A 23,775-nucleotide genomic window follows, 5' to 3' on the forward strand; every position below is an offset into this window, starting at 1 on the left:
ACTCATCACCGCCTGGCTTCTCCTGCATCCGGGAAGGACTTTGCCCCAGGGAGTGGTAGGGAGAGGTTGTGGGGGAGAGAGACGCCTCCCTCCAGGCCCCACATGCAGCCTCCCAGGCCTCTCTGCCCAGCCCCCCCCCCCCCGATCCAGCCCTGCTGTGCACCAGCTGTCCAGGGGAAGAGCCTTGGCAGGTGACTGCCTCTTCCCACCTGGATAGAGAGCTGGGGGGTGTAGATTTCTTGGGATTCGAATGCAGTGCACTGTGCAACAGAGTCTTGCTGTCTGATCATCCAAAGATCATATGTGGTGGACCTGTCCCAAGGTGAAAGACTTCTGGGAAAAGATTTATAATGAATTGAAAAAAATATTGAAATATACATTTATAAAGAAACCAGAGGCCTTTCCTCTTGGAATAACAGGTTTGGAATTGCCCAAGAAAGATGTTAAATTATTTTTGTATGCCATAACTGCTGCTCAAATTTTACTAGCTAAAAAGTGGAAAACACAAGAATTACCAACGGCGGAAGAATGGCAGATGAAGATGGTGGATTTTTCAGAGCTAGCTGACCTAACCAGAAGAGTCCGCAACCAGAAGGAGGAGGAGTACCAGGAAGAATGGACTAAATTTAATGATTACTTAGTTAAATATGTCAAGTTAAATTAACTGGAAACAGCTTGCAGTTACTCAATTGGCTTAGGATTTTATATAAGTTAAGTGATGAATTAATATGTTTAATTTCAAAACGAAAAGATCTAAGGATGTTAATGTTCAAGTTAAACCTTATAAGAACTGTGATTTGGAAAACCATTAAAAGGATATGCATTGAAATTCAACCAAGGGGAAGCGAGGAAGTCACTTAACAATGTTAATAAGTGTAATTTTAATAAGGTTATGATTTATAAGGTTTGTTTTATGTGTTTGTTTGTTTATAATTCTGTGAAAACCAATAAAAAAATTGGAGGGGGGAGAAATAGAAAACTCCATGGACATAAAAAAAGGAGAAGCTTTGAGTGAGAGTTTCCAAGGCATGTTCTGGTTCATGGGGTCACGGAGAGTCGAACACGACTAACAAACAACAAAATATACAACCTAAGCACAGCATAAAGGTAAAGGTAAAGGTACCCGTGCCCGTACGGGCCAGTCTTGACAGACTCTGGGGTTGTGTGCCCATCTCACTCAAGAGGCCAGGGGCCAGCGCTGTCCGGAGACACTTCCGGGTCACGTGGCCAGCGTGACAAAGCTGCATCTGGCGAGCCAGAGCCGCACACGGAAACGCCGTTTACCTTCCCGCTGGTAAGCGGTCCCTATTTATCTACTTGCACCTGGAGGTGCTTTCGAACTGCTAGGTTGGCAGGCGCTGGGACCGAGCAGCGGGAGCGCACCCCGCCGCGGGGATTCGAACCGCCGACCTTTCGATCGGCAAGTCCTAGGCGCTGAGGCTTTAACCCACAGCGCCACCTGCGTCCCTAAGAGATGAAATCTCTAAGCACAGCATAGAGACCCCCAAAAGGTATATCTTCTTCCATAGACAGCCTTTGCATCAAGCAGGAATCAAGCATGTCTCTGCCTGCCTGCTTTGCCCACAGGCTGTTTTTCCAGTATCCTGGCCAGGTGAGCAGGTGAGCCCACCCATTAGCCCACCACCAGTTAACTGCAGCCCTGGCAACCCAGCTCTTTCCTTTGGGAGGCTGATCATGGTGCTTAACTCCCTGGCCAAGAGCCTTTGTCTAGACAAAGGGAAGGCTTAGGGGGCAAACAGGGCTTAGGAAACTTAACTGACTAGCCCAGCAATGGAATCCTCCATGACATATTAACCCTTGCTGGATCCGAGAATCATCTCCTTTCTTGTAACCCAAATCCATTGGGTTGGGTCCTGCCCTCCAGAGCAGGAATAAACAAGCTTGCTCCCTCCTTCATGCAACAGGCCTTGAGATATCTGAAGAGGGCTATCATCTCTCCTCTCAGTCTCCTCTTTTCAAGAACCACAGGAATCAGAGCACCATACAGACTGACACCCCCATCTCCACCCCCCAAGAACTCACAACAATGTGGAGTGATGGGTCCCAGCTTACATCAAAATGAAATCAAATCAGAAACCATACTCTTAAAGACCTATACAGAGCTCTTCATCTTAGGCTGTGTGAGTTCTTGAAAACTTGCACACTCCTACTCAGACAGAAACTGACCCACGATTTCAAAGAAAACGTCCCTTCCTTATTTTATTCAAAGCAATTTGCAACTTCGAAGTGGCCAGGAGTCTGAGGCATCCCCGCGAAGCATTGGCAGGACATTTCCAAGTGGGGTGGGGGGACATCCACGTTGGGCTCTGCTTGGAAGTCTTCGCTACGTGTTTTGTTTTCTTTATGGCTATTCAGAGCACTCCAAGCCACAGTCTCCTTAGCGATGGCTTTGCGGCAAACTGTTTCCAAAGGCTGAGCCCAGCTGGGTGCTTCTGCCTGGGACAAATGCTGCTCAAAGCAGAATTTCCTCCCGCTGGTTTCCTGTGCCCTTCCCAGGCCAGCCACTGCTATTCCTGGTGGCCATGAGCTGAAGCATCAAAATTAGAGTATTCTGGGAGGGGGGAAAGAAGTGGGGGGGGGTGAGCTCTCCATCCGGTGGATTTGAGGGCAGGAAGACCCAGCCAGGGAGAAGAGGAGCAAACTCTGCACAGAGCAGCTGGGAGATGCACTGGGTCCAGCCCTACCTACTCTTGCTGGTGCCACACAACAATCCCCACTCCACAGTTGAAAGCATTGGATTGTTTAGTGCGGCAGCACCTGCACTTTGGAACTCCCTGCCAATTGAGAGAGAGCAGGCGCCTTTGCTCTGGCAGAGGGCCTTCTCGGTGGTGACACCTGCCCTGTGGAACTCCCTCCCACCAGATGTCAAGGAAATAAACAACTACCTGGCTTTTAGAAGACATCTGAAGGCAGCCCTGTTTAGGGAAGTTTTTTTTATGTTTGAAGTTTTATTCTGTTTGATATTCTGTTAGGAGCTACCCAGAGTGGCTGGGGAAACCCAACCAGCTGGGATTATTATTAATATTAATATTAATATTAATATTATTTTCCAGCGCCTGCTAAAAACATTCTTGTTAGACAAATGTTTAGAAATGCTGCTGTGCTTCAACTTGGAGCTCTTTTATTAGTTGTGTTCACCAGCGCCCGGTATTCAGACCGCAGGGAGAAGGAGGAGGCCGAGTGCAGAGCCCGTCTCCGCCATCCCCATTCCCCACCTGGTGCGCAAGTGCCGGCCGGCATCAGAGCGGCAGGAGCAGGACGCCCGCGTGGCTTGACTTGGCCCAGCGCACAAGTGCGCAGACGCTGGGTGGGGGCAGAACGCATCCTGCGACATGCATGCCATGTGCCCCCCAATCTGGCAATTAGGCGCCCCTGGTTGTGTTAATAAAGCCTATACACAGCATCTTCCCTCATACTGTGGAACACTTAACACCTGTATTTATATTTTAGTACTTTATTCCCATCTTGTTCATTGCATTTACTGGCAATGATCTTATCCTTTTATATTCTTCATCAAAAGATTTCAGGGCCTGGTTGAAGAGGAGCATTTTTGCCGGGCACCTAAAGATGGTTAATGATGTGTTTAAATATTATTTTCTAGTCTTATTCTTATACTTTGTCTCACTTGTAATAGAGTTATGCTGTTATTCTAGAGAATGCACTGTGTGTGGATTGCAAACAAAAAATAACTATGTGGGAGTCAGGGGGGGGTTAAAAGTTATATTTCCTGTTGTTACTTGACTCAGAAATAACCAATATCTGTACTCCTGGAGACATTCTTATTATTCTGTACCTAGATATCATTTTTCAAAATAAAATAGAGCATACAAAGAAAGAAATGCTGGTGTGAAACTTAGCATTTTAACTTTTTTGTAAGCTTTAACATATTGTGAATTTCCCCCAATTTCACTGTTTTATATTTTATTGTTTTTATTTTTATGTTTAATCTTTTTGCAAGCTGCTTTGAGAGGCGCTTGCTTTTATCATCAAGCGACATTTTGTGAAGCAAGTCAGCAGATACACCCCCTGCGGAGAGGCTGGTCCCCCACATGCAGTCCCAAGGAAAGGACTGCGAGGTCTTCCTTGCGAGGCTCCTCTTAGCAGCAGAGGTGGGCCATTTGGGGAAGGACCTCACCACCCACTGGGGCAGAGCACCCACTTTCCGGGAGGAAAGCCCCAGTTCAACCACCGCTGGCATTTCCCGGTGGGAAAAGGCTCCACCCCAAACCACGGAGAGCAGAGGAGACTGAGCTCGTAGGAAAAGAACTGAAAATCAAGCTGCCGAGATCATGAGGCTGTTCTACAACGGAATGCAGTGTGCAGTTCTGGTCCCCTGGCCACAAGAATGATATTTTGGAGCCGGTAAAGTTTCAGAAAAGGGCCACTGAAAGAGTCGTGGGGAATGACGTGACTTCCCTGAGAAGGAAGGTGGCAGCGTCTGGGACTTTTTAGTTTAGAGAAAAGAATAAGAGGCGACACAACAGAAGGTTGTGAAATGATGCCTGGCACAGAGAAAGAGGACGAAGTTTTCCTTGTGGGCATCCAGTGAAGCTGAAGGTTGAAAGAGGCAGGACTTCTTCATGAAGCACAGAGTTAGACTGTGGAACTCCCTCCCTCAGGAGGACTGGACACATCCATGCAGAAGGAAGGGGCTCAGGCCATGGCTCGGCTCGGCTTCCAGATTCCAGTTCCTGGAAGCCGCAGGAGTGGAAGGAAGAGGATGCTGGGCAAATGGGTCTTTGGCCGGATCCAGCGGCCAGGCTCTTCTAATGTCCTTATGTTCTTAGAAGGCCTGTCTGGAGCCATCTGTGCCCTGATCTTCCTCTCCTGCTCCCCCGCCCCGCCCCACAGCAGACAAACCCCTCAGCGCTATAATCCCTTTGAGGGATTAGAAGAGGACAATCGGAAAGAGACTCGCCATCCGACGCCCTGCCGGGAAAAGGATTAAATCAAGTCTCGGGAGGCTGAGCCCAAGGCGGGCAGGAGGAGGAGGCCCTTCCCGGGACTCCTTCGAAGGCTGGCGCTCTCCGTCACCGGAGCTTGCCCCTGCCAGGGAGACTTTGGCTGCTATTCCTGCCTTGCAGGGGGTCGGGCTAGATGACCCTTGGGGTCCCCTTCCAACTCTACGATCCTATAAGGAGCGGAACCACATACACACACACAGAGCGGATGAATGAGCGGCACGGCCTCCCTCCCGCCCGGATCCCGTTCCCAGGACAAAGGCGGACAAAGGAGCCTGTGTCTCGGTGCCAGCGGAGCGGGAGGCGGCCCTGGAGCCTGGGATGGGGCAGGGGAGAAGAGGAGCTGCAAGGGGAGGAGCGGCGCCCACCCCCAGAGAGGGGCAGGCAAGCAACCAGCGCCCCCCCGCCCCTGTGGCCTCCCGCCGAGGCCAGACGGTGAACCTGCCGGGGCCTGTTTCTCCCTCTGCGTCTCTGTCTCTCTCTCTCTCGGATGCCTCGTCAGCTGCCTGCAAAATTGCTGACTGGGGTGGCGGGCGGGGGTCTGGGCGGCTTCGACAGGCCTCCACTCGCCCTGGGGCAGCCACCTGCTTCCCCCTTCCCCCACGCAGCCAAGTCTTGACCCCTCCGGGTCAACCAAACACCGCTGGGCACCCGAGGCAGACTCTCCCCTTACCCTGGAGAGCAGAAGAAACCAAGCCTGTTGAGGAACGGTGGAAGGAGCGGAGTATGAGAGGCAATAGGATAGCCATCTTCAAATGTCTCAAGGGCCATCTCATGGAAGAGGGAACAAGGTTGTTTTCTCCTGCTCTGGAGGGCAGGGCTCGAACCCAAGGCTTCAAGAAAGGAGATTCAGATTCAGTGTCAGGAAGAACTTTCTGACAATAAGAGCTGTTTGAGAGTGGAATGGGCTCACATGAGAGGTTGTGGACTCTCCTTCCTTGCAGGTTTGTAAGCAGAGGTTGGATGCCCATCTGTCATGGGTGCTTTCGCCGAGATTCCTGCATTGAAGGGGGTTGGACTAGATGACCCTTGTGGATCCCTTCCAACTTTACGATTCAGTGATTCTACCAATCATAGAAACATAAAGTTGGTAGGGTTCTCCAAAGGTCATCCAGTCGAACCCTCTGCAACGCAGGAATCACAGCTGACCATGAGCCCTGTAAGAAGAGCCTGCTGCATCAGGCCACGGGGGGCCCATCTAGCCCAGCATCCTCTTCTCACTGCGGCCAACCAGATGCCCCCCAAACAGGATTGAGCACGAGAGCAGCTCCCCCCTCCTGGGGTCACTGGCAACTGGGATTCAGAAGCACAGCTGCCGATCAGAGCCCGCCCAGCAGAGCCATTGAGGGCCCTCTCTTCCACCATTAAAGTCATCCGGTTGGTGGCCATGGCTGCCTCCTGTGGGAGGAAGTTCCACAGTTTGCACTGCATAAGGAAGGCCGTCCTTTTACCTTTCCTGAATCTTCCAGCATTCAGCTTTCAGTGTTGGGAGAGAGGGAGGAGAACTGAAGATGGGGTGGTCATCCAGTCACATCCCTCTCCTCTTTTGCTGCCCACTGTGCTTGGACCACAGGGCATGTGAGGCCACAGCTGGCCATCGGGTGAGACGTGAGGGGGGTGGCAAGTCGCCCTGGCCCCCAACTGCACCAACCAACCCCCCACCCTTGCACGACAGCGGCAGTCAGGGCAAGTGTCAGGAGCAGGTCAGTCAGTGCAGTTAACTCTCTTTAGTCAAAGAAAGAGAACATCTCAGAAGGCCAGGCTAGGGAGCATGTCAGCTCTTCCTGGTAGCTCTTGCCCCAATGAGTCAGTTGCAAGGACCCGTTGCCTCAGTCTCCTCCTCCCCGTGGTCCTTCCCAAGCAATCTGAGGCTCCTTTGTCTCGCTTGTCTTGGCTCTACCCTCTTAATGCCTCTTCTGGTTCAGGGAAGGCAACTGGACAGGAACTGCCCCACACAGGAGGGGGAGGCACCTGTGAGTCTTCACCAGCCCCACTCATCTCTGCCTCTTGGCCTTTGTCCTCCTCCTCTCCTGCTTCTGTTTCTGCCTCTCATTCTGGACTTCTTTCTGCCACAGACTCTTCCTGCTCACTAAACCCTGTTACTCCTTCAGCTTCTGATACCTCCTCACCCCCGTCTTTTCCCTCTTCTCCCTCTGACCCACATCGTTGTCTCACCACCCCTTTCCAGGCTCTGCGCCTACTTCCGTTGGGGACTCCCCACCTGGTTCCTCCCACTATTCCTCTGTAGGCACCCACTTCATGACAACACCACTAGCATCCTTAGGTCTGCAGGGGCTCCTCCTTGCCCCCCGCCTGCCCCAACCCCAGAGCTTACCTGGTTTGAGCTGGGACCATTTTGCAAAAGAAGTGCTCTGCCACTGAGATACAACCCTTTCCTTTTTCTTTTAAACTGGCTGGGGGAGGTGGAAGCCCCCCTCTCTCTGGGCTGCCGTGGAAAATGGGGGCTGGCACTCTTTTGTGGGGACTTGGCCTGGAAGGTCCCTCTGTCCCTTTGGCGCCAGGCTCCCTGCTCAGGGAATGGAAAGGTACAGACTGGGCTCCGTCCAGGACACCTGGCGTCCAGAGTGGGTGCCTGCCAGGAAAGGTCCTTTGGGGTCAGGAGGAACCGTGACTCAGCAGGTGAGACACCGGAGTCTCCTCGCTCCCATCATCAACAGAGGTGGGGGCCCTGGCCCCAGATCCTTTTCCAGCCAGGATTGCATCTGGGAGGTGTCAGGCTACAGCTGCTCTGCACATTGATTGTAAACTTCCAAGTTTACAATTCTGTGATTCTACAATACCCACCCTGCTGCTCCTCCCAAAAGAATCCAGAGCAGCCTTACAACATAATTTGAAAAATACAAGAAAGGAAAAGGAAACACATTTTCTGTGCAGCAATTCTTCTGTCCTCACCTCAGAATACAGACCTGGGTGAACAGGAATGCTTCTATAGAGTCATCGAATTGTAGAGTTGGAAGGGACCCCCAAGAGTCATCTAGTCCAACCCCTGCAATTCAAGGATCTTCACTACAGTATCCAAGGCAGAGGGCCATCCGGTCTCTGCTTAAAAACCTCCAAGGAAGGAGAGTCCACCGCCTTCCGAGGGAGACCTTTCCATTGTTGAACAGCTCATGCTATCAGAAGGTTCTTCCAGATGTTTAGTCAAAATCTCCTTTCTTTCATGCCCAAACGATGGTGACAACACGCATCACCAAGGGGGGACCCCCAAGGGTCATGGAGTGCAACCCCCTGCAATGCGAAGAATCCATCATCATGGAGCCTCCAAGAAGGAGAACGTGAGTCTTGTCTCTCTCTCACACACCCCACCCCCACCAGCGGTGGAGGCCGGGGAGATGTCCTCTTTAAAGCACTGAGGGTTCCCTGGCCATTCAGGGATTTGCACATGCAGCACTAGCACCTCACAGTGCTTGGGGGTTTTGCAACAGCTGCAGCTTCCAGGGCAACTTCATCAGAGCATGAGAACAGCCTGAGGCTGGATCAGGCCAATGCCCCGCCTGCTCCAGGGTCCTGTTCTCACAGCAGCCAACCAGGCATCGGATTCACAAAGAGCATGTTGCCGTGGTCTCAGCAGGAGGACATTACAGCAGCAGGCCGCAGACTTCGTTGGGCTGCTCCCGGCTTAGTTCCATAAACTCACCCTCTGTGCTGCCTCCCTACCCTATAAAAAGCATTATTCAGAAGTGCGGTTTGCACAAGCTGCTCAGGAAGATAACAACACAGTCAAATTTGGAACAGAAATGATTAATTGCACATTTCTTCAAAACCCAGTTAAAGCTAGTTTAATTAAGTCGGCCAAATGGGTGAACTTGGTTGAGGGATATCACCTTTGGCAAAGCCTGATGGTCTTATACACTCCCACCCCACTAGGGAATCCCCCAGGGGACTCTGCCACCCACTTTGGGAACCGCTGCATTAAGGCATGGGGTGGGCAGGGCCAAACTGTCTGCACCCAGGAAAGACCATGAGTAGTGTGCCAGTCTCATACCTGGGCATCAGCACTCCACACCAGCCAAGCCAACCCTCTGTCATGGCCATCTGTCAGTTGAGATTTGGCATGGCAGGTGGTTGTGCTAGATGACCCCTGGGGTCCCTTCCAAGGCTACAGTTCCATGAACCTCCAGTCACAAATTTCAATCAGGGACTTGTTCCTTTGCAGCAGGGGCACAGCCTCTCCCACAACAGGCCATCCCTTGGACACGAGAACCACCTCCTGGCTCCAGACTCCATCTGCTGACTCCACTCCAGCCCGTCACGGCCTCTGGGCATTGACTCAAGGCCTGCACAGCCTCCCCTGGTTCAGAGGGAGGAGCAGATACTCACGGAGGACACCATGCCCCTCATCCCCACATGATGGAGCCCCCCAAGTTGGCAGCGGTCATGGCTGCATCCCACGGCAACAGACCAGAGTTTTAGATGTACATACTCATTGGGTGAGCCCACTGTGATTAGGAGCAGGGGGAGAAAAAATGTCTCCCCACCCACATTCCTCAAGCCATGCACAACTTCTTCTATTGTGTTGCTTCTTACCAGCCTTTTCTCTAAACTCTCTGGATTCCTGCATTACATTCTATGATTCTAACAGCCCACCTTTCTTCATAGGGGAATTGCTCCACCCTCTGAGCCTTTTGGTTGCATCCTGGATAGCTCACTTGGTAGAGCAGGAGACTCTTAATTCCTAGGTCACAGGTTCAATCCCCAAGTCGGGCAAAAGATTCCTGCATTGCAGGGGGTTGGACTAGATGACCGCCATGGTTCCTTCCACTTCTACAATTCCATGATCCTCATGGACATCCAATGAACCTGAATTTTGGAAGATTCAGGACACCTAAAAGGAGATGCTTTTTCATGCAGCACATAAACTACGGCACTCCCTCCCATAGGAGGCAGTGATGGCCACCAACTTGGATGACTCTAAAAGATGATTCTACAAATTTATGGGGAGGAAATACGGCTCTGGCCATGCTTGGAGGCAGCTATCTTTCTGAACACCAGTTGCTGGACACCCCAGGAGGGGCGAGTTCTTCTTCTGCTCAGACTCCGCTTGCTGGTTTCCCACAGCAGGCAACTATTCAACCACTGTGAGGCCAGGATGCTGGGGGGTCAGGGCGGGGGTCAGGAGCAGGTCAGCAATAACTCACAGTGTCAGCAAAGTTAACCCTTTTTATTCCAAGAGGAGGCCAGGCCTAGTGAGCACAGCAACTCCTTCCCAAGCAATTGGAAACTTTTTCACCCTGTCTGTCTCTGCTCCACCCTCTTCATACCTCTTCTGGCTCTGGGAGACCAGCAGGGGAGGGGAGGTGGTTGCAGCAGGAGGAGGAGACACTCTGGCTTCTTCAGCAGCCTTCCTCCTCTCCAGCCTCTGCTTCAGCCTCAGAATCTGAGCTGCTCTCTGCTCCAGCCTCTTCCTGCTCGCTGAACCCCGTTGCCTCTCCAGCAGTTGACACCTCTTCCTCCCAGGCTGCCCCGTCTTCTCCCTCTGACCTCTCATTGTTGTCCCACCACCAGTCCTCTAGTTCTGTGCTTTCTTCCCCTGGGGGCTCCCCAGCTGGTGCCTCCCACCACTCCTGGGCTCTGGCCAGATGACCCTGGGTTGATTCAGGAGGGCTCTTCTTAAGTTTATCATTTCTGCGAAAGGGCTCTGGAGAGCAGCTGCCCCTCCCCACTGGCCACATCTGCTTTGCGCCATGACAGACCATCCCCATGGGTGGGAGTGGGGGGGCTGGCTCCCCTCCCCTCCTTCCTAGGCCAAACTGTGGGGTGTGCCTGTGTGAGAGAGAACAGGGATGGAGGCAGCCAGCTCCTAGGAAGGAGCCAGAGAGGTTGCGAAAGAGCCTGCAAGGGCAGGGAGCCAGAGTCCCACCTCTGGAGGTGCTGGGGGGAGAGAGATGAGCCCTGCACATTGGTGGGGTGTTGAGGCAAGCAGGCCATCTCCACAGCTGACAGCCAGCCTTTGCTTGTCAGGTGGTTGTTTTGGGGGGTGGTTGTTTTGGGGGTGATGTTTGTTTGTGCAAGAGGGGGGGTGGAGAGGGGGTGGGGTAAAAGAGAGGCCTGGGGCAGGCAGTGGATGGGGGTGGCCTTGCCTCTTGAGCTCAGGCCCAGTTGCCTGAAGGGGGAGGCCAAGAGGGTGCCCCCTCCAGACTGAGATGGAGTCAGACCCCTGGGGTCCATCCCAGGTGCCCTGACTCGGGGTTTATGAGGCCACGGGGAGGGTGCTGCTCTTGCACCTGTGGACCCCCCACTGAGGCACCTGGGTGGCAGCTGGACTCAAGGGGCCACGGCCATGATGCAGCGGCGGGCTCTTCTGACTTGCTGTGTTAACCCTGACGTGAGATGCTGGGGCGGTGGGCGGTGTTGGGCTTGAGGCCTCCTGTTGCAAGGCGGAAGCTCAGCCTCTTCCCTCGGTGTGGGTCCCCCTCTGTGTGTCCCTCCCCAGAGCAGGCCCTATAGAGGGGAAAGAAAGACAGTTGCAGGATCGTAGTGTTGGAAGGGGTACCCAAGGGTCCTCTAGTCTGACCCCTCCGCCATGCAGGAATCTTCTGCCTCTGGGGCGGGGACACTTTTGCCCCAGCAGGAACCCCTCACCTTGCAGGCCATGGAGCCTCCAAACATTTAGGGCCCAAAGAGCAGCTGATAGAACCATAGAAGGGACCCGAGGGTCACCTGCCCATCCCCCTGCAATCCAGGTGGGGCTGGAACCCATGACCATGAGATTAAAAATCCTAAAATATCCGGGTGGGGGGTCAGGGAGGGGGCGTCTGGGTTGCTGAAAGTGGAGGAGGAGGCACTGAGCCGGGAAGAAAGCGAACCCACGCACCGCAGCATTCAGCCCCGAAATCCAGCAAGAGAGAGAGAGACTCCAGAGCATGTGCAGAGTGCGCTTCCTGCCCCCTGAGGACCCGCAGGAGACTGGCTCTGGGAGCAGCGTGCCCAAGGAAGGGGAGGGGACGCGGGACGACGGCGGCGTTTCGCTGCTCTTTTCGAAGCGGCGGGGGAGAATCGTGCACAGCTCCGTCTCCCCCCGCCATTCGGCCGCCGGCCGGGGAGAGGGGCCGGAGAGGGGCTGGGGCGGCGCAGACAAAAGACGGCCGGCGGGCGGCGGCGGGGGAGGGGAGAGAAAAGTTGGGAAGGCAGAAGGGGGCGGAGAGAAGGAGGGAAGGAAAAGTTCGGGAGGAGAAAGAGGAGAAGGACAACGCAGGGAGGGAAGGAGAGAGGTGGCGGAGCTCCGCCACGCCAGTCTGCCCCCCACCCTCGGAACGAGGGGTTCCCCCGAAGAGGCTCGGATCGGGCTCTCTTCTCCCCAGCCCCCCAGGATGGAATTGAGGCGCCCGGGCAACCGCGGGGGGCGGCTCTGAGCGACACCCCCAAACACACACTGCCCTTCCCAGGTGAGGCGGGAGAAGCTGCGCTTCGGGAGGGGGTAGATGGGTCTGATTCATTGCAGGGGAGGGCAAGGCGGAGGAAGGAGGGAGGCCCCCCCCCGCATCTCCGGTGGTTAGAACTCCCCTCCCGGCTGGTTGCCCTCTCATGCATTTTCAGCTAGTCTGCATGGACAGATGATCCCCCCACCGGAAAAAAGTCCGGGGCAGCAGAAGCGAAGCCGGAGCTGCGGGGGGCCTGGGGGGCTGGTGAGCAGAGCCAACTTCCGCAGCTGGGTCCAGACCCAGGGGCGGGGGCAGTTTAAAGCGCAGAGAGGGAGAAGGCGCTCTGCACGTGCCCAGAAGCCGCTGTGTTTCGCCTTCTTCCGGAGGGTAGTCTCGGCTCGGAGTTACTGGTGGAAGCGGGAGGGCGGGGCGCCAGGCCCCCGGGCAGGGCGTGTGTCCCCGGGACAGCTGGCCGGCAGCTGCTCCGCTGCGGGTGCCAAGGGAGCCACGTGGGGAAAGCCGGCCCTCGCCCCCGGGGCGCTCCGAGAGGGGTTGCGGGGGGAGAGGGCAGGCGCACGGCGAGGGGGCGACAGCGCAGAGTCACACAACTGTGGCACTGGGCGGGACCCCCAGGGGTCTTCTAGCTTAACCTCCGGCAGCACAGGAGTCACCGCTAAGGCATCCCTGAACGCGGGCCAATCGACGTCTGCTCAAAAACCACCCGAGAAGGCGAGTCCGCAACCTCCCGAGGGATCTTACCGTCGGAATCTCCTTTCTTGTCGTTTGAATCCGTTGGTTTGGGTCCTCTCCTCCGGAGCAGGAGAAAAACAAGCTTGCTGCCTCTTCCATGGGGCAGCCTTTGGGATATTTGAAGATGGCTATCTGGTATCTCCTCTCAGTCTCCTCTTCTCCAGGCTAAACATCCCCAACTCCCTCAAGCCTTCCTCATTCTGCTTGGTTTCTAGATCTCCTGGACATTTTATCAGTCTCCCCACAAGCAGACCCTCCTTTACCCCACTGGAGACCGGGGCAGGGGGCAGACAATTGCTGCAGACAGGGCTGGTTTGGGGGGCCCTGGAAGGACAGAAGACATTCAGAAGAACCTCAGAAGAGCCTTTCAGGGAACCTGCAAGCAGGATCTGGGCCAAACCATCCTGGCTACTAGCCCTCCATAGCCCTCTCTTGCAAAGCCAGGCAGGTGGTGGCTATTGTTTCCTCCTGCAGGAGGGAGTTCCCCAGTTTAGCTAAGAAGGGTTTTCTCTTGTCTGCCCTGAATCTTCCCACATGGGGCTTCGCTGGCTGCCCACCAGGGAGGAAACTGCTTCTCTGCCCATTCTTTCCATGCCAGGGCCCTCAAAGACACTCCTGGAACTGGCTCTCTGGGGTGCCACAAGGACCAAGGAGCAGCCTTGGGAGGGGAGGGTGGAGGATGCAATCCCCTCCCACTTTCCTTGCAGCAGCAGGGCCCATTGGGCTGTCCCAGTCCCGACCCACAGAGGCCCCTTCCTCCCCTGGTGCCGCCTAAGCCTCCTCCGCAGGGCTGCTGCCATCTGTCAGGCTGCTCCAGGCCTTCTAATCCTCCTAGTCCTTAAGGAGGAGTGGCAGGCGGAAGGCAAAGGGCAAGCGCCAAAGAGGAGGCAGCAGCAGCAGCAATGGGGTGGCTGAGGGGCTGGGAGGCTCTCCCAGGCGTCCTTCCCCAGGGACACGGAACCCCTGACCCAGTGGAGCCTCTCCTGCCCAGTGGAATGCCAGCCTACCATCTACCTGGTTTGTCTGGGGCTGGGACATTTGTTCTGTTGAGGGAGGGGGCTTCCTTCCTGCCACAAGCACATCCTGGCTGCTTCCTCATCCTGCCAGACACCGCAGCAGCAGCAGCTGGGTTGGGCCGAGATGTGTGCAGAGTGGGAGGGAAGGCCAGGTGTGGGGCGGGGAGGGCCAGGACCAGTGTTGGCACTGGCCAGGTGTTGCTCCTGCACGCCCCAGAAATGGCTGCCTCTTCTGTGCTGGGCTCCAGGATGCAACTGTGGGGAGTGTGACACGGGTGTGGGGTGAGGAAGTCCAGAAGCAGCTCTGGGGAGGAGCCCCATGACCATCCTCTGACTGCCCCCCACAGGCCGGGCACCTCCAGGAACTGAGCGCAGAATCTGCCTCTTGCTTCCCTCTGGAGTTTCGGCAGCCCTGAATGGTCCTCAGGCGAGCTCTCCCTGTGGGTGAGGCTGAGCAGAGGTTGTTGCCCATGCCTGGGAGGGATGGAGCAAGCTTCTTTTCCACTGCTCTGAGCCAATGGATTTGTAGCATGATAGAGTTGGAAGGGATCCTGAGGGTCATCTAGTCCAACCCTCTGCACTGGCAGAGGAACAAGCTGCCTCAGAAGGTGGTGGACTCTCCTTCCTTGGGTTTTGTTTTAAAGCAGAGACCACCTGCTTGAGCTGAGATTCCTGCATTGCAGAGGGCTGGACTGGATGACCCCCAGGGGTCCCTTTCAGCTCTCCAGTTCTATGAACTTGAGACAAATGAGGGGCATGATTTGAGGGTCTGTTTTCTTCCATTTACCAACCTCCTCCTCCCCTCCAGGGTTGTGGCGTCCTGGCCTGCCCCTCTCTCGCCCTGCCCCCCAGAGGCCAGAGGACCATGAGGGTCCTCTATGGGCACTGCTGCCGCTTCCAGGTGCTGTGGGCCGCCCTGGCTGTCTCCATGACCATCGGCTTCACCATCCAGCTCTTTGGGGTCTCCTTTCAGAAGAGGTAACTGTTCCACCTTCCTTGCCTTCAGGACCACCCAATGCTCAGCAGTGCCCCCGGTGGCCACTCAAGGCAATGCCATAGAATCCTAGAATTGGAAAGTCAGACGAGAGACCCAGAGGTCATCCAGCCCAACCCCCTGTGACCCTGAGGCTGGCCAGTGAGGGCTTCTCTGATCTCCTCTTCCTCCTCCAGGGCTTCCTTGTCCCAGCTGCCTCCGACCCCCTGGGCTCCCCCTCTGCCCAAAGCGGAGCAGGAGGAGGCGGAGGGGCGGCCAGGACACCGCTGCCAGCCGAGACGCCACCTGGTCTTCCTGAAGAGCCACAAGACGGGCAGCAGCACCATCATCAACCTCCTGCACCGCTTTGGGGACGCCCGGGGTCTGCGCTTTGCCCTCCCCGCCCGCTACCAGTTCAGCTACCCTAACCTCTTCCAGGCACGGCGGGTCAAAGGGTGGCATCCCGGAGGGCGCCCCTTCGACATCCTCTGCCACCACATGCGCTTCAACTTGCCAGAGGTGAGACTAGGTGGGGCTCAAAGAGTGGGGCATGTGGAACACTCTGTCACAAGAGGCTAGGGCCCTGCGGGACTTGGCATCTTTCCACAGGGCCTGCAAGATGGAGCTGTTCCGCCAGGCCTTTGGCCAAGGCACAGTCTGATCCCTTCTCTCCTTCTGTAATCCTCATAGAGCTCTAGCCCAATGGTTAACATTAATTTGATTCTGAATTGATTTTGGAATGTATTTTAATTAATTGACTGTGTGGTTTTCTGTACACTGTGCTATTTTTACTTATTGTTAGCTGCTCTGAGCCCAGCTTTGGCCAGGGAGGGCGGGATACAAATAACATTTGATGATGATGATGTGGAGGCTGGTGTCTGAACCAGTGCCTCTGTAATGCACCCTCTCAAACTTGTGGGCATCTAAGGAGAGTGAATGTTGGGAGATTCAGGGCAGATGAAAGGCAAGTCCTTCTTTGTTAAACTGTGGAACTCCCTCCCACAGGAGGCAGCAGTGGCCACCAATTTGGGCAGCTTTAAAGGAGGAGAAGGGCTATTGATGGCTACTAGTCAGTCGAAGTTGAGGCTCCAAGACTTTGGCCACCTCTTGAGAAGAGAAGACTCCCTGGAAAAGACCCTGATGTTGGGAAAGATGGAGGGCACAAGGAGAAGGGGGTGACAGAGGACGAGATGGTGGGACAGTGTTCTCGAAGCGACCAGCATGAGTTTGACCAAAATGCGGGAGGCAGTGGAAGACAGGAGGGCCTGGCGTGCTCTGGTCCATGGGGTCACGAAGAGTCGGACACGACTAAACAACAACAACAACAGTCAGTCGGAGGCAGTCATGCTTCTGAATCCCACTCTTCTGCTCAGACCTGGCTTGCAGCTTTCCCATAACGGGCGTCTGGTTGGCCACTGCAAGAAAAGGAGGCTGGACTAGATGGGCTTCCATTGCTCTGATCCAGCTGCATCCCCCAGGGCCAGATAGTCCAGCCCCTGCAAGGCAGGATTCCCCAGAAAACTGGTGGCTATCCATGAGTAGGTGCAGGCGAAGAGGGTTCCCAGCCTTAGCCCCGTGCAAGAGTGAAAACTTGGGTTTCAGATTTGGGGGACTGAATGAGGAATGGCTTGACATCCACCTAGAAGTGGGCTGTTCCAATGGCAGTTTTAAAAGTCTTTCAGACCCTGTGATGCAGCAGCAAAAGAAATAAAGGCGTTTCTAGGCTGCCTCACCAGAAATTGAGCGTCCAAGGGAGTCCATTGCACTGTTGAATGGCTCTTCCTGTTCAGCTCCCTCTACCATTCCTCATAGGGCTTGGTTCCCAGACTCTTCGTCATCTTGGTCACCCTTCCTCTGCACACCTTCCAGCTTGTCAACATCCTTCTTAAATTGCGGTGCCCATAATTGGACACAGTATTCCAGGCATGGTCTCACCAAGGCAGAATACAGGAGTACTATGACTTCCCTTGATCAGGACACTAGACTTCTGCTGGTACAGCATTGGTTTATTTCTTTTCTAGATCCTTTTCACATACACAGTCATACCTCAGAAGTACGAACAGAATCCTTTCCAGAAGTCTGTTCTACTTCCAAAACATTCAGAAACCAAGTGCAGCTTCCGAAGGGCTGCAGGAAATTGCCCCATCAGGCATTCAGGTTCCAAAGAATGTTTGCAAACCAGAACACTCACTTCCGGGTTTGCAGCATTCGTGAGCAAAAACGTTCAACTTACAAGGCGTTCGGGATCCATGTGTTAGTTTCTGTTTGCCACTGAGCAGCTGCTTAGAGTCACAGGACTCTGTTTACATTCCAGAGACCTTCCAGACTGTTGGAAGTCTCACGGGAGACAGATGTGACATTACTGGTTTCCTGTTCCGTTGTTCCTTTGTTTCAGTTGCTCTCATAGAGAGAGGATGTATATTTCTTTCCTGTCTGCGTAGTAAGAAATAAAGCATAACGATGTAGCCATAAATCTCATCACTTCCGCGTGCTGCTTTGATTCTCTGCTGAATCGGAATGTGCCTGGAAGCCTCATCAAAGGCTCAGGTCGTTAATTATTCATCGGAGGGTGATTCTGAAGGACTCAGCTTTATCAGCTCGGCCGAGTGGAGATTCCGACACCAAGGTACAACTGTAGTGGTACCTCAGTTTAAGAACAGCCCAGTTTAAGAATAATTTGGTTTACAAACTCTGCAAAACTGGAAATAGTGTATTGGTTTGAGAACTTTACCTCTGTCTAAGAATGGAATCTGGATGGTGGAAGGGCACCGGTGGCGGGAGGCCTCATTAGAGAAAGCACACCTCGGTTTAAGAATTGTTTTGGTTTAAGAATGGACTTTCGGAATGGATAAAGTTCGTAAACCGAGGTACCACTATATTGGCAAATGCAGCTTGGTTTTCTACCCAAGTGCAAAACTGGACATTTCAAAGACTCATAGAACTGCAGACATGTGTCTCTGAGCAAGTGCCGAGAGCCTGTCCGTTGCCAAAGGGCAAATTGGGCCTCAGACACACATGAGGCTGGGGGATTTGGAGGACCAGACTCTGCCCCACATACTCCCTCCAACATGTCTCCTTCTCCTTCCTCAGGTCCAGAAAGTCATGCCCCCGGACAGCTTCTACTTCTCCATCGTGAGGCACCCCGTCTCCCTGGCCGAGTCGGCCTTCTCCTACTACCGGAGCGTTGTCCCTGCCTTCCGCCGCGCCGGCACCTTGCCCCAGTTCCTGGCCTCGCCACAGCGCTTCTACCGCCCCAGCGAGAGGGGCAACCACTACGCCCGCAACCTGCTGTGGTTCGACTTTGGCCTGGACCCACCAGCAGCCCCGGGCCTGGCCCCAATCCAGGCTGCCCTGGCCACGCTGGAGCACACCTTCCCCCTGGTCCTGCTGACGGAGCACATGGACGAATCGCTGGTGCTCCTGCGCGATGCCCTCTGCTGGGGAGAGGAGGACGTCCTGGCCTTCCGCCACAACTTCCGCAGCCCTGAGTCCGTCCGCCCACTGGCGCCCGTGGAGGCTGCCCGACTCCAGGCCTGGAACAACCTGGACTGGCACCTCTACACTCACTTTAACCGCAGCTTCTGGGAGCGTGCAGAGCGCTTTGGCCGTGCACGCCTGGCCCGGGAGGTGGATGCCCTGCGGCAGCGGCGAGCAGAGCGGATGCAGCAGTGCCTGTGGGGAGGGGGCCCTCTGGAGGCGGGGCAGATTGCGGACGAGCGCATCCGTCCCTTCCAGTTTGGGCAGGCCCCCATCCTGGGCTATGTCCTGAGGCCCAGCCTGGACCCCGAATGGCAGGCGCTGTGCCAGCGCATGGTGACTCCCGAGCTCCAGTACAAGGACCTTCTGGATGCCAAACAGTTTCCTCCGCCCCCCCAGGGCAACGGCTCTCAAGCCGGCGGGGTGAGGTAGCAGTGGCAAGCGGAAGGGGGTGCAAAAAGGCCAACTGGCCCCCAACAGGCTTGGCATGGGCTGGGCGCTGAAGGCACAGAGGACCTGAGCTGCCACGAAAAATCTCATTCTGCCCACATTTCTGGGATTCCCAGAAGAAGCTCCCTCTGGATGTTGGGAGATTCAGGTGGAAGGAAGGGCTTCTTTGTAGAACTATAGTGTTGGAAGGGACCCTAAGGGTCATCCAGTCCAACCCTGGCAATACAGGAATCATCCGTGGCAGATGACCATCCGACCTCTACGCAGAAACCACCAAAGGAGAGGAGGGACTTTATGCAGCCCATCAATGGCAAAAAATAAAATAAATAAAATAAAATAAAAAAACAATTCCTTCCAGTAGTACCTTAGAGACCAACTAAGTTAGTTATTGGTATGAGCTTTCGTGTGCATGCACACTTCTTCAGATACGAAAGCTCATACCAGTAACTAACTTAGTTGGTCTCTAAGGTGCTACTGGAAGGAATTGTTATTTTATTTTATTTTATTTTATTTTATTTTATTTTATTTTATTTATTTTGTTTTGTTTTGTTTCGACTACGGCAGACCAACACAGCTCCCTACCTGTACCTACATCAATGGCATAGCATGGGTTGCCAGCGCCCAGGGCAAGGCAAGTATTTTGCACCTGGGGCAGTTGCCCTGGTAGCACCCCCACATGCTATGCCACTACAGCCCATAGTTAAATGTGGCCACTGCTGGGTCATCAGCTTCAAGAGGCCTTCCTGTCAGTGAGGACGGAATGAAAAGTGGACCCGACAATGTCTTTTCAGGCACAACTCAAGAGCAGCCGCTGGATCCTGCCGTGTGACTCAGCTCGGCATCCTCAGCCAGGCCTGACTTTGCACAAGGAAGTGGGGTCCTGCATTGGGGGGGGGGAACCCCACACCTCTTGACCTGGGACTCAGCCACAGTGGGCCTGAGTGACACTTTGCAGGGCCAGCCTGCTGACATGGGAGCCTCAAAGTCCCAGGTTCATTTTGTTGCTTTGGCCGCAGACTCATGATGGGAAGGAGATGGGGTCTCTCTCTCCCCCCTCCCCATCCATAGTCTGCAATGGAAGACTAACGATACTGCCCCATTCACCTTGTAGGACTTCTGTGTGGAGCACAGAAGCAACTCACTTGAAGGGCTTTAAACACTTGTGGGGTGTGTGGAGGGAAGCAGCTTAAATTGGTGCTGGTTAGAGGGCAGAGCCAGGCATGCTCTGGCCATGGGGGGGCTCTTTGGCTGGGGGCTGAGGCTGGTCCTGCAGGTGGGGTGGGGGGAGGGCATGTCTTTCCTGGGAGCCAGAAGTGTTCATGGGCCCCAGCATGCCCCAAAGGGCTGGTGACAGATGCCCACCTGGTCCTATATGCCAAGGCAGGAGTGCCAACTTGGCCCTATGATCATGGGTTCCCAGGGCCATGGGTGCCATGCAGCATGCAGGGCCCTGGCACCAAAATTGGTGGGTGCCCAGCCCCTTTGTGGGGAATTTTGTGGGTGCTTGGGCACCCAGGCCTCAGGGAGTCCCAAGACATCCTTTGGAGGCGAGAGGCTGCACATCAGCAGGTAGTCCTTTGGCCTTTTAGGCTCCAGCTGCCATCAGCCCCAGCCTTCATCCAGGCAGTGACCTCAAGACACGTTGGACTACAGCTCCCATGATGGGAGTTATAGTTCAAAATGTCTGGAAGGCACCAGAGTGACCAAGGCTGCTCCCTTCTCTCCATAGCCAAGGAGGCCACATACAAAGAGCTGCTAGCTGGGCTGGAGGGAGAGGAAGACCCTCAACCCAACCTCCCCCACCCAAGCCGCCATTGATCAGTTTCGATTGGGGACTGTGGAGCTTCTTCCCACCAGCGGTGGGCACTGTTGGGCTCTTCCTCCCAGCACTTATGACACGGCTGGATCCACAGATCCCACCACAAGGCAGTTTAGGGCTTGGTGTTTGTTGCTTTCTTTTTCAAGGATGTTACTCTTAACCATTTTTTTTAAGGGAGAAAATCCTTTTTTGTTTCTTTTTGTTCCTTGTTCAAAAGATTGAAATGCTATTGGCTGCTTGGTGTGCTCCACGTTTCATCTTCTTTCCATCCTTCCTGCCTGCATTTCTGGAGTTGCTCAGCAGTGACCTGGAGTTTGTTTGTTGATTATTACTTACTGCATCTGTATTCCTAGAATCAGAGTTGGAAGGGACCCCAAGGGTCATCTAGCCCCACCCTTTGCAATGCAGGAATCTCATCTCAGGCATCCCTGACAGGTGGCCACTCCAAGGAGCCCAAGGGGTGTACAACCCCCCTGTGAGGGAGGCCGAAAGGCAGGGACACCCAGGGAGCATCATGGCTAGGCTTGCCCATTCCTGACAGGTCCTGGTTTCCGGGTGCAAAAATGGTGTCAGGGGGGAATTTTGCTGAATTGGCAAAATGTCAGGGCAAACACAGGTGTATGGCAACGTGATGGTAAAAGCAGCAGAAGCTCCAAAAGTTAAATCCAGACAAATGGGACTATGGGGTGCGGTGCTCATCTCACTTCAGGCCGAGGGACGAGGCTGGCACTGGTCTAAACCACTGCGCCTCTTGGGCTTGCCAATCAGAAGGTCCAGAAAGTTTGCAGTTCGAATCCACATGACGGGGTGAGCTCCCATTGCTTTGTCCCAGCAGCTCATGCACTGTATATATTCCATCAGGAGCGCACCTGCACCGGGTCCTTGAGATGCCCGACTGGGCCACAGCTGCACTTGCCTTAGTTGCCTCAGACACGTCAGCCGGCCCAAGCTGCTGCAGCCAGACTGCTGACCAGGGCTGGTTACTGGGTTGCCACAGTCCCAATGGCCACCGGTCTACAGTTTTTCCAGGCACAAGTCAAAGTGCTGCTTTTGACCTAAATAGCTCTACACAGCTGAAGAGCAGGCTGTCTGAAAGACCCTATTCCCCATGGGAACCTGCCCTGGTTTTGAGATCTTCCAGGAAGACCCTTTTCCTGCTCCTGCCACCCTCAAGGCACCCTTGGTGGGGACTTGGCAGGTGGCTTTGTTATGGTGGCTGCTGCCAGATAACTTTGGAACTCCCTCCCTAGAGAAGCCAGACTGGCTCCCTCCTTGTCCTTCTGCTGGCAGGTGAAGACCTTGTTCCAACAGGCTTTGGATAAATGGCTGCTTTTAATGAAACAGCTGGTGCTATGCAGTTCTCATTGAGATTGTATGTTGTTAATAAACGTGTGTGTGGTACAGACACGCACATAAAAAGGCAGGGCGAAAATATTTTATCCTTTAGCTTTATTTTATCCTCATCATAAGGGATAAGGTTATTCTGATTTTAGAAGACATCCACAGAAGCCCCTTGACCTCTAATTGAGGGTGACAAAGTGTCCATTCCTTGGTCCTTTTGTGGCTGCTCTGCACACTCATATATTTTTGTTCCCTCACAAGTGAATGTGCATTTATGAATCTGTAAGCAACCCTAGAAAGGTGCAGAGCGTTAAGATGCAGAACAGCTCAGGTCATGAGAGCAGCAGGGCTTGAATGTAGGAGAGATGCAGTTTCCCTGCAAAGACCTGGGACTATCCAAAAGGTCTTTGGTGGGTCCTGGAAAGGTGCCCGGTGGAGCACCCTGGGAAGAGCATCCCACAATTTGGGTGGGGGTCACCCCCAGAATGCCAACCCCACCTGAGTGAGGGCTGGATAAGGGCACCTGAGGAAGCCCCATTGGACTAGGGCAATAGGAGAAGAGCCTTACAACACCTGGATGCGACCACCAGGATGCTTTGAATCAGGCATCCTGTGACCAGGCAGAGGGAAGCCCACCAGCAGGCCATGAGTGCGAAAGCTGCTCCAGGCAGGTGTCTTGCCAGCTCGAGTCAGGAAGAGCCTCTAGGCTCACTATTGCACCCCAGGATCTCTGCCTCTGAAAGTTGCCGCTCTGGGACCCCCTGCAACTCCCCGATCAAATCCTGGAGTTTTTATGCGGCAAATATTCTGGCATTCTGCCCCACCCCCCACCCCGCAGATGACCCTCCAGGGGGCAGAAGGCGTCCAGGAGCCTGTAGGAAGCGGAACTGCCCGCTAGGAATCCATCGCGAATGCGAGATCTCCTTTATTGCCGTTGTTTTGACCTTCACGATCATATCACCCGCAGAGGAACGCAATTATTAATACCTGCGTGGATGCAACGATGAGGCCAAATGCGTCTCTCCATTAAAATGCACCAGAAGAATACAGGAATGAGCTACGGTCGCAAAAAGGGGGATGTTGCAGAGACGCCCGGGAAACCAGTCCCACCCGGGGCCGCGCTCGCCTGCCCGCCTCCGGGGAGTCCGCGGCACCTGCTCAGAGACTCCAGCCCCGAGGCCGAGGGGCCCCGGAGGGGAGGGGCCGACAGAGCCAACGAGGAGGAGGAGGAGGGGAGCGCATCCCCTCTCCCCCCTCCCTCCTCCTCCTTCCTCTTTCTTTCATTCTCTCCCTTCCTCCTTCCTTCTTTCCTGGCTCGCTCCGCCCCGCCGCGCAGCACAGCCCGGCCTCCCCCCGCCCCCCCACCGCACCGGCGCCTCCCTCCCTCTCTCGCTCTTCCTTCTTGATCTTTGCCCACCCCACCCCCGCGCCGCCGAGATTCTGCCCCCCTTTCCCCATCTCTGCTCCGCATCTCTTCCACCTCCCTCGGAGGCGGATCCCCCTGCCCCTCCGAGCGTAACCCCCCCTCCCTCCCTTCTCTCCCTCCCCCTCCCCCTTCCTTGCTGATCTCTTCCCCCCCCCCCCC

At 54.7% G+C, this 23,775-nt stretch overlaps 1 protein-coding gene across 1 annotated transcript; it reads left to right on the forward strand.

Moving 5' to 3' along the window:
- Nucleotides 1–12,129: 12,129 nt before the first annotated feature.
- On the forward strand, nucleotides 12,130–21,088 carry GAL3ST4 (galactose-3-O-sulfotransferase 4). The gene is made up of 4 exons (XM_083710366.1): nucleotides 12,130–12,388; nucleotides 14,939–15,108; nucleotides 15,301–15,622; nucleotides 18,194–21,088. Exons 2-4 carry the CDS (start codon nucleotides 14,996–14,998, stop codon nucleotides 19,010–19,012), a joined length of 1,254 nt encoding a protein of 417 aa, XP_083566492.1. The 5' UTR covers nucleotides 12,130–12,388; nucleotides 14,939–14,995; the 3' UTR covers nucleotides 19,013–21,088.
- The last annotated feature ends 2,687 nt before the right edge of the window (nucleotides 21,089–23,775 follow it).

This window comes from Podarcis gaigeae (genome assembly GCF_964106915.1).
Source record: "Podarcis gaigeae genome assembly, chromosome: 13".
NCBI lineage: Eukaryota > Metazoa > Chordata > Lepidosauria > Squamata > Lacertidae > Podarcis > Podarcis gaigeae.